The sequence below is a fragment of the Crocodylus porosus genome, unplaced genomic scaffold (genome assembly GCF_001723895.1).
Source record: "Crocodylus porosus isolate Cpor-Errol unplaced genomic scaffold, CroPor_comp1, whole genome shotgun sequence".
Taxonomy (NCBI): Eukaryota; Metazoa; Chordata; order Crocodylia; family Crocodylidae; genus Crocodylus; species Crocodylus porosus.
Genome location: NW_017728906.1, coordinates 165,232,663 through 165,243,248, shown reverse-complemented (window position 1 = coordinate 165,243,248; position 10,586 = coordinate 165,232,663). Strand labels below are relative to the sequence as shown.

The 10,586-nt window shown below is 41.3% G+C and overlaps 1 protein-coding gene across 2 annotated transcripts in view; it reads right to left on the bottom strand.

Annotated features, from left to right (window-relative positions):
- The window catches only part of SLC46A3 (solute carrier family 46 member 3), a 19,422-nt gene extending 8,972 nt beyond the window's left edge, over nt 1-10,450 (bottom strand). The window contains exons 1-4 of one of the 2 annotated variants that reach the window (XM_019530129.1): nt 10,306-10,450; nt 9,283-9,496; nt 2,018-2,891; nt 792-875 (exon numbers count right to left, since the gene is read on the bottom strand). In XM_019530129.1, the coding sequence (XP_019385674.1) occupies nt 792-875; nt 2,018-2,891; nt 9,283-9,474 (1,150 nt within the window). In that variant the 5' untranslated portion in view covers nt 9,475-9,496; nt 10,306-10,450. Of the gene's footprint in view, nt 1-791; nt 876-2,017; nt 2,892-9,282; nt 9,497-9,553; nt 9,986-10,305 lie in introns of those variants that run through there. The other variant, XM_019530130.1, reaches the window with a different exon arrangement.
- Between the last annotated feature and the right edge of the window lie 136 nt (nt 10,451-10,586).

Sequence of the window (10,586 nt, the reverse complement as noted above, 5' to 3'; positions counted from 1 at the left end):
TGCTTATCTTGCTGGGATCCTATGACCCCAGCTGACTTCCTGCCCTTTGGGCAGGGGGCTGGACTCAATGATCTCCCGAGGTCCCTTCCAGCCCTAATGTCTATGAAAATCTATGAAATAACATATTTTAAACAAAAGCCACTCCTTGTCAACTTTAAAGTAAAGATCACTGAAAAACACTGTGTGTACTGTGTTGTGCTTCTTTTCTGTACTACGCATGTAAAGTGCTGTTAGTTTGAAATCTAAACATTCATTGTTTTATAGGTGTAAGAATGAACAGGTTATATTCTTTGGAAAAGGCAGGGAAGCCATAAGCAATGTTTCACAATTCAATGTTTGAGTTTGTAATTGTTTCTTTTAATCTTCTCAAGTGTTCTGAAGGTTGACAATTCACCTTTTTGCCCTTCACAATACAATTTGTAATGGCTGACTTCATATAAGCAATATATCTTTCCCTGGATGTAAAAATGTGCTGAATGTTAAAAACACTTGTAAAGTCAAACCTGTGTAAGTGCACTTCAACTTTCCATTGCTCTTTGTTTTAAAAAGGATTTTTTTTTCAAAATAGTAACACTGGTCAGAGGCTAACGCCTAATCTAATTTATACAGATTTAGAAACCAAAGCCACATGGGTATTACTTAAATACCTAGATAGAAAAGTGGAATCTGAAATTAAGAAAATGTGACATCATAATATCAATGCAAATTGAAAGAAAATGAAAAGCCCTATCTAAGAGTCTATCTGTTTTAAATTACCCAATGGCTGTCTTCTTTTTAAAAATTCAAATTACCTTGTTCACTATCCAGAACCACTTTTGACAACATGGATCGCAGAACAGGAACAGGCATAAAGCACAGGAGAGATGGCACCCTCACTGTAAAACAATATGAAACAAGTATAAGTGACTAAAATAGTTAAACTTTAGGTGTTTAAAGGTGAACTGCAGTGATTTTTTTAAAACAAGTCAGCTACATATTTATGGTTTGAATGCCCCAAACAGTAAAAGTCATAGGGATTCAAAGCAGAACTCTATGATGATACAATTATGTTTAACTATGTTTACAAAGGAAATGTTCATAAACCCAAGTCATATACAAATAATTGAAAACACAAAGCTATGAGCAGGTAATGCCATTAACTGTCTGTACTCTTTCTTTTTTTAATTTGCATTTTAAATCCAACATGCATTTGATTCTACTTTACATTCCTTTTATGTTTTTGGTGCTTATAAGGCAGGGATGTCAAAGATGCAGCCTGCAGGCCACTTCTGGCCCATGTAGCCATTTCTTTTGGTCTGTGGGGCTCCTGGAGGAATTCAGGGTAGGCTGAGCAGGGCAAGGCCTGCCTCCAGTTTCCCAGGTCCAGAGCCCTGCTGGGGACACGTGTGGGCAGCAGGGGGAAAGTGACAGCTGCATTAACTCTGTGCCACTGCTGCTAGTCACCCTGCTGCCTTTTACGCCATTACCACAGGTGGGTCCAAATCTGGCCCACGAGGCTCCTTATACTCAGGATCCAGCCTATGAGGAGCTTTGTTATCTGGTTCTGGCCTACGAGCTGTAGAGAGTTGAATATGCCTTCTTTAAGGGATTAGCTGCTTTCACTGTATACAATATAACAGAGCCATTCAATTGCTGACCCATGGACCACATGCAGCCCCTGAGTTAACCTGTAGCCCTTGGGTTCCCAGTCTGGATGCTGCTCCCCCTATTACTCTTGCTGCTACCCCTGTGATCTCTGGGCTCCATGACCCTCTTCTACTTCCTGCTCCTGGCCCTCTCCCTAGGATTGTGTGGTATGGCCCACAGGGCCAAGAGAGCCCATGGCTAGGGCACTTCAGGGATACCGCTGCCCTGTGTGGCACAGGGGTGCTGATATGGTGCAGCAGGGAGGAGTCTGCATGGTGCAGCATGTGACCAGGGGGAAATATGGCATATACAGCATGCGGTTGGTGGAGACTGTCAGACTCATGTTGGACAGTCCTGGGCTATAACAAGTTTTCACTACCTTTGAACTTACCTAAAAACATGAGCAGTGTAGTTTTGGCAAAGGCAGCCATGATTATTCCTCCAATATAAGAAAATATCCCAATGAAAACAATATAAATGTCTTTCATAAACTGAGAAAACAAGTACACTCCTAAAAAACTGGTCAGAGAGACAGAAGTGAATGCAGCTGCTCCATAGCCAACGTAGACTTCGTTCCAGCAGAGAGGAGCATCCAGTTCATACAAAGTAAAAAGGGAAGTCCCACCAATCATGGCAAAGAAATAAGACATAAATGCAAAAAGCAACACAGTGATTAAAATTCGTTTTTTACAAGAGGAAGTTTTAAAAAGCATGTACACTCCAGAAAACGTTTCTTTAAGGCTGTCTTTACAAGATAATGTGGCATGTTGCTGGGATTCAGCTACATCCACAGTCTCCTTCAGCCAAAATATAATATAGAAAATATTAATACCGTGAAGCAGAGATGCAATTGTAAATGTCCATGTAAAGCCTATTCCTCTGATGAAGTAGCCTGAGGACAGTCCTGCTAATCCAGACACAAGTCCCAAAATCAAATCAATTACAGCTATGCGTTTAGTTTTCTGCTTTTCATCATGACATAGATCTGCTACAAAAGCAAACCCACCTCCAAGGAAAGTGGTCATGCTTCCAAACAGTCCACTAACGAATGCAAGAGCAAAAAATAGAGAGAGAGTCCAGGAGAAATATGACAAGATACTGTAGAAAGCATTTGTCATAAAAGCTCCCAGGGAAGGCAGAACCAAAGCTCTTTTGCGTCCATAGCGATCTCCATTAGCTACAACTATAAAAGCAACTATAATGCTGGGAACTGCCCCACTTAAGTCCATTTGCAAAGAAAAAAGGGAGGCCTTTTGTTGGACTTCCTGCAAAAAAAAAAAAAAAAAGAAATTAATGACAGAAAGCAGTTATATGTCCAAAATCTCCTGCTGTAACATTTCACTCTGTCTGCCTTCCCTCAGTATTAATTGCTGTTATAAAAGCAAGATGCTAAAACCCTTATTCACAAGAAGTCCTTGCTTCCTGAGTAAACCCAAGGGAGTCAAAAAGACTATTCCTATGAGTAAGCATTTGCAAGATAAAGCACCATAACCCTGCAACACAGGAACAACGGGTCCTCCCTACTTTTACTGAAGTCAGGGGCAAACCAAGCACTTCTTACAGCCAGATTCTGATTCCTGTAGGGAGTAATGCCTTTCTTCACAGAGTGACAGTATTGACTACTTATTGATCAACGTGCAAACCAGTGCAAATAAGGAGATCAGGATGTGTACCCAAAGGGAATCTTACACAGCCCAAAATAATGTATTTTTTCATATACAACATGCCCCATGGGGGGGGGAGGTGCATGATGTATGAGACATGAAGTATTTTACTTTTCAGTAAAGTTCCACACATGCATATAGTACTGTTCAGGATTGTGAGGGTTAGTATGTTTTTTTTATTCAATGTCTCCTCAGCATGTATTATTTTTTATGGACACAGCACTATATGCATGTGTGGAACTTTACTGAAAAGTAAAATACTCTATTTCTCATACATCATGCACCTCCCCCCCCCATGGGGCATGTTCCTGCTGTTCAGGATTGTGAGGTCTTCCTAATGAAGTGAAATAGCTACAAAATTCATCCAATATGTAAATCTCTTTGCAGGCACTTGGCTACTTTTTTAAAGATAAAAAATAAACTCTTGGGTTTGGAAAATCTCAAAGTCACTAGCAAGAAATGTTGCCACAGGTATTTACATAAGGTACATTAGCTGCATTATGGCGATAAGCTAACAATAACCCTAAATGGAAACTTTTAGTTTAACTCTTACTAAATTTGGTTTAGCAAGAGTTAAAAAAAACATACTTCACAGACATAATGTATAACACATTTATCATTAAGAGTAGTTGGGTTAATAATTAAATCAGGTTTGAAGAAGAAAAAAAGGTGACCACATCACATGCAAAGTTATTTTGCACATGATGCTAGTTGATAATCAAAGTGATATCCAGCTCTCAGATTGAGATCTTGATTTTAATTTATTTTATTAATTTATTTACAGAAGGGGAGTCACAACAACAGCTGGAAAGGAAGCAGCTTGCTCAGTTAAGATAGCTGTGATAGGAAGGAAAGTGGCTTGATCTGCATAATATATATCATGGTCATTCCACAGAATACAGTTAATATTGTGGGAAGACCAAGGCCACTTCAGAAGTTTACTTGGAGTTTTTCTGAGGTATCACAAGTTTTCTGGGCTAAAATTTGTCAACCCACAGACAGTAGGAGGCATAGCTGCCCAAGTCCACCCAGGATGTTCTAAGATCCTGAAATAAGTCAGTAACACAAGAGGTATCCATGGAAGGCTGAAGTGTTCACACACACTGCTCCCTGAACTCCCTGTCACTCTGCCATATGGCAGTATGGTTACTTCAGAGGTTGTGTTGTCACTGCCTTCCACCGCCTGCACCACTGCCACTGTGAGGGGATTGGATATCATGGCGTGAGAAGTTTAAATGGAGAATGATAGTTTAGTTTCTGGCATCTTCGCTAGTGACAGATTCTCGGACAGAGTACTGGGTTTCATCCTTTGATGCTGCACCTGTTTGAGACGGGGGGAAGCTATGGCCTAGACAGTGGGAAAGGAAGCAATGAGATCGACACAAAAAGGAGGGGGAGGATTAAGTGGAAGGGAAGAGGCCCTGTCTATAGAGTGCACTGGTGCAAAGGGAAGCCAAGCAGCCTGAAGACAACAGCAGTAGGACAGGAAGTGATTTAACCTAAGAAGACTTTAGAGAGACACATACACATGGGAAGGGAAACTACTTGCCCTGAAGAGACAGTAGCAGTGGGAAGGGAAGGCCCTCAGACAAATGGCTACAATGAACAAAGCAGGGGCCTCTCAGGGGACAATGATTTACTGCATTAATGAAGAGTGAAAAAAATTGTTGAATGGCTACACTTTTGGCACAGTTAAGAAGCAAACAGGGCTCTTCTGTACTTCCTGTTGGATGCCTTGTTTTCTTTACTACAAACAGGCACTCAGATATTACAGCGATGTGTATGATAGAAATGCCAATACACTAGCAATAAACAGTACTTCTACATATCATCCCTGCACAGACAGGAGTGCTCAAGGGTTTTGCATAACAATTTTGAAAAAGAAAAGAAAAACTACTAGAAATATTTTAGCTATAAAGAGGCACTCCTTTAACAACATTGAGCAAGAAGAACAATATTGTATATGAGTGATGGGACTTCTGTTTTGCTAGCTCTTTTTGTAGCGGGGGGTTCATTTTTTTTCTTGGAGGAGGAGGATGTTTAGCACACAGGAAAGACAAGTTCAGGTGCTCAGCTGTAATTCAGCATGGCTCCACTAACTTCAATGAAAGTGCCCTGATTTATACTAGTAACCTAGCTTAGAGGGGAAGAGGGACACTACATTTATAGTACATCCTTCCTTTGCCTTGTGACAGGGTATTTAGCAGAATTGACAGATCTGTTAGAATCTGACACGGCCACACCATAAGCACTTCTGCTATAGTCTAGAACTCTTAGCCTCTGGGCTTCCAACCATTTGCCCCAGTGCCTACCCCACCAGAGCCAGGTACTTACAGTGTATGAAAATGATCAATGACTAGTTCAAATATTTATAAAGCAAATGAACACCAGAAAGTATGAGCCAAACCTTCAGCTGTTTTACAACTTCATAGCACCATTGATTCAAAGCCACTGATTTACACCAGCAAAGGTGGTGGCCCTATTTTCTTAATCTGCAAATACACCAGTAGTGTGACAGGAGCAGCAGCAATACATACTGCCTTTGTGAGGAAGGGGGAACAAAAATAGCTATCACCACAATCAACACAAAAGCAACATTACACTACTCCATGTATCGCCACAGCCCTGGGTACAGAGTTGCTCTGCCATGCCTTTGAAATTCACAATACCCTAAAACATGACTAAGCAAAAACAAAAAAAGTCCTAGAATACAAAATGAAAAGGATGCAAATGAAGGCAGTCCTGACTTAAATAAGGATTATATTAGAAGAGGATTGTGCCTTAGGCAAAGCAATGGACCAAGTAGGATAAGCTGATAGTGCCCCATAATTAAAGATTGTTACAGACCAGTAAAGGATAATGCATGCAGGGTGTGATAAATGACATCTCAGTATCAATCATCTGAGTTCAGTTAGAAGAGGTTTTCTTCACCCCTATAATCAGAAAGCTCCAGCTTTCATTCCAGTGACTTCTAAACCTCTTTTTAATTAATTATAAAATAAATACATTCTCCCACATCATAAGAAATAATGATACCATATACTGTGAAGGCTTTGTCCATCTTTGACTGTATCCTATATTACTCTGCAGACCCAAATTCTCTCTCTGTCCTCTATTCATTCTCTCATTTTCCTCGGACACTGGTGGGATTTAAGAAGCCCACCTGCAGCACTTACAACCAAGAGTAGACAAAATGAAGTAAAATATGGAGTATGCGTCTTCCTCGAAGACTGGTGCAAACAGTAGGGATGGAATACTTATGGCAGAAAAAAATTCAAGGCATCTGGGCACCTATGCATAAGAAGCCTACCAATATTTAGACTGCTTTAGAAACCAAGAATACTCCAAGCATACATATTCCCAGCAAATGACTTGGGGTTTACATTTTTCAGTCTACTGTTTTCACCCACTTTCACACAGGATTATTCAGTGGGGTGCAATTGAAATTGATGGGAGTTTTGCAATTGACTTCAGTGGGACAAGAATTTCACATCCAAGTACTGTGTTGATGGATGTAGTATAAAAACACAGAATAGAGAAAAAAGACCATAATTATTTAAGAGGTTTTAGCTATTTAATGTCTTTATTAAATGACTAAAATTGAAAATTGGCAGGGCACAAGTAACAAAAATGGTTTACAGGTCAGCTTCCTGTTCACTGTCCTTGGAGGAGTCATCGACTTGTAATAACTGCAAAGTTAGTTGTTTTTATGCATGTGTTATGTCAGCTGTGTAAATAAGTACATTCCCACAGAAACTTGTGTATAAAATCATCTGAAATTCAGCTGACTCATGGTTAACATGTATTTTGCTTCAGTGCTTTGCAGAGTGGAATATCAAATCTTGCTTTTCTAAGCATACACTATCGAATTTTGAAGAACAGCTTATATTTCAGGGGGTTCTGGTAAACATCAACTGTAGGAAAAAGTGAAACTGTTTTCATGAAGTTGAATTAAGTTTCTAGATGAGCCACTGCAGTTAGGAGTATCTGCAACATAGGCAGGCTGTGTAGTAGTTGTCTTTATGATAATATGACATAATATGTCAATATTATTCTACCTAAAATGTAACCTGCAGTAAGAACGAATATGGGATAAAAATATCATTTGTGGGTGATACACAAATGCTAATATAATGAAAAAGCCTTGATCTAGCCAAATTCACCCACAGCCTTCTTCATAAAAAAATCTTAGGATTCTTTTTCTGCAGTAGACTGAGCTACTCAGATGTAAAACTCACTTGCTATGGAAATTTTTCTTCCCCTTAAGGGCTTAAGAGCTTTGCAGCCTGTAGGGGAAATTTATGTGTTCATGCCTGTGCTCAAAGAATTATTACAATTCTGCAGTACCTTTTCTGCCATAGGAGAGAAATGAGTATGGTTGCAGAAACTCAGCCTCATGTTCTTTAAGCTGTTTGTTTTGATTTAGACCTTGCAGAGACATTAGAGCAGTGCTTAGCTGCATGGCTATATCTGACAGACTGTTGAAAGGGGACTTCCACTTCAGATCACCAGAAAGACCCTAGCCCCACCTCTTCCTAACAGCATCCTGAAGTTGTGCATAGCTGCTTGCAGCTATTTAATTAGTGAAAGACCCATTCTTGGGGGTTAGCCAGGAAGATCTGTTTATGCCTCTGATTCTCATAGAAATATATTTGACAGCTACCTTCCAATCAATACTAAGAAGACTAAAGAGTGGCTTTTGTTAGATGATTTGTCTGTCAAGAAACAGTACTACAGCAAAAATCAATTTAATTTTTAACCTTAAGTTTTTCCCTAGTTGTCAAACCAATTTTCATGTCAGGAACTCTGGACAGCTTCTTTAAGCATATGCATCATAGTCCCCATGTGCCATGCCAACGTGTGTAAATGTCATAGATGGCCGTCATGGGAATGGGTAGCCCAGGAGTGGGCAATTATTTCAGGTGGAGGGCAGCTTACTGAGTTTTGGCAAGCCATCGAGGGCCGCATGACAGGCAGCCAGGGGCAGATAAATATTAATTTTCTAAATTTTTTAGGGGGCCCACAGGCCAGACAGAATGGCCTGGCGGGCCGCATCCAGCCCACGGGCTGCATTTTGCCCACCCCTGGGGTAGCCCCACCAAGATTAAAAACTAGGACCTGAAAAGAATTCTTCACTCCAAGTGCTACCTATCACACTGCTGCACTCTCTCTGACTGGGTTACAAGGGGCATTGACTGGCACTTTTTACCATTTACCAAAACACTCAATGTGTTTTACCATTTTCACCTAAGTCCATAAGAAGTGGCTGTACAATGCTAAAGATTCTACTCAGTATCTAATTACCAAACAGGATACATATAAACATTGTTAAAATATGTTTTAAATATAACGAAAAGAAATAGTTAACAAACAGTTGAGATACTGCCACCCTGACAATGCACATTTCACAATTGGCAGGACAGGGAAATCTAAGTTTTCTAATGTTATTGAAGAATCAGATCAGTTTTAAAATTCTGGTTTATTTCTTCCCTCCCAGTTTCCTGTCTCTATCAACATCTCTCCCCGGGTTATATGCATTTAACCTAGGCTGGTTCTGCAAGTTTTGTTGATAAGCTTAACTGTAGGCACTTGAGTAGTCTGAAAGAAAGAGAGAGACTACTTATAGTACACAAAGTTAAATATGTGCACAAATCTTTGTAGATTGGTGCCCTACTTCGTAAGCTTCTTACTGCAAAGATAGTATTTTCTCTTTGGGGACCAATCCTGTGAGGGAATATTCATTTTCAGCTCCCAGAGACTTCAGAAAGAATTGAATTTCCTCAGAATCTTGCCAAAGTAGGTTCTTTGTCTATGAAACACTATATACATGAATGGTACCATGTAAATAATACTGAAATAGTAATTTTGCAGTAGTTAAATCAACTTACTGTTATATATATATATATATATTTATTTACAGAATATTTAGATAGCCCTTCACTGTAAGTTTTCATTTATAATTTTTTTTTTTTTTACTTTTCTCCCCTCTTACCTTTTGTTTGATATAGGCTGGGTTACTTTGATTTTGCTCACAGTAAGTAGTGTTGCCATAATCAATGAAAGTGGTATTGTTTTCTTCTTCCCACAGCCTTCGATAAATATACTGTTGTACTAGTGGGAGGGACAAGAAAAAAGCAAAACAGTATATGACAATGACAGGTTCCACCAAGAAAACCTTCCTCATGTCTGGATTCCAGTTTAATTCTCTGTTTCAAGAAGAAAAAGCAAATATTAGCTATCAGAAAGGAAAAGTATGCACTGACCTATTGACTGCAATTCAGTGAACTCAAACATTTGGGGATATTTTTGTAGACAAGCAGGAAGTGTCAGTTATTTTCTCTCTGCCTTTTGGGGAGGAGCTTAGTCTTTTTTTAAACCAGGCTTGTTTCCAGACAGCTGCTATGTAACAGACTCCTAAAAATCTTATTAAAAGGAATTCAGCACATTCAATCAGGTTCCTTTTAAATAATTACATGCTTGAATATCTTAGGGTTAGCAGCTTCTTCTTCTCTCACTGTATTTGCATCTTAGTTTATCTTTTGCCATTTTCAGGGGTCTCTCAAACACATGACCAAGATTCTCAAAGTGTCTGACCAGGAACAGACGATTGTTAAGTTTGTAACATACAGCTCGAGAGAAATCAAAGACAAGTGTCTTCCTTCCCTCAGATAAGAAATGTCCCCTGCCTGGGACACTCCAATCCTTTATCGGGGAGGGGCGGGGGAGGGGGAGAAGGCAGGGTTTCCACCTTGCAGCTCAGACTGGGAAGGTGCAGGTGCGCAACTCGGCCAGAGCTACAGGCAAGGGGGACGCCTGAGAGGACGCTCAGGAGACACCACGCCTCACGCAAAACACAGAAACACGCGGGGACAAGCACAGTGCAGGGACACACGTAAACACCAGCGTGGACGTGGCTCGGCCTGGCAGGAGCTCCCCGAGGGACACGCACACCCATGGCCTGGGACAGACACGCCGCCCATACCCTCCCCTCCCCACTCAAGGGGCACGGAGACACCCGTGTCCCTGGCTCTGCGTGACACCGGCTGTTTCTGAGCGCGCCCGAGCATGCCCACGGCCCAGGGCGGGTGTCGCGTGCGCCCCCGGGTGGACGGGGGGAGCGGAGGGGGTGTCCGCCGGGTGCCTGCCGCGGGCGCGGGCGTCCCTCGGGACGCTCCCGCCAGGCCGAGCCGCGTGTGCGGGACAGCCGCCGGGGACCGGCTCCCGAGGGTTGCGAAAGCGGAGCCCGGGACAGCCAGGCACGACCGCAGGAAGGGTGTGTGTGTGTGTGTGTGTGTG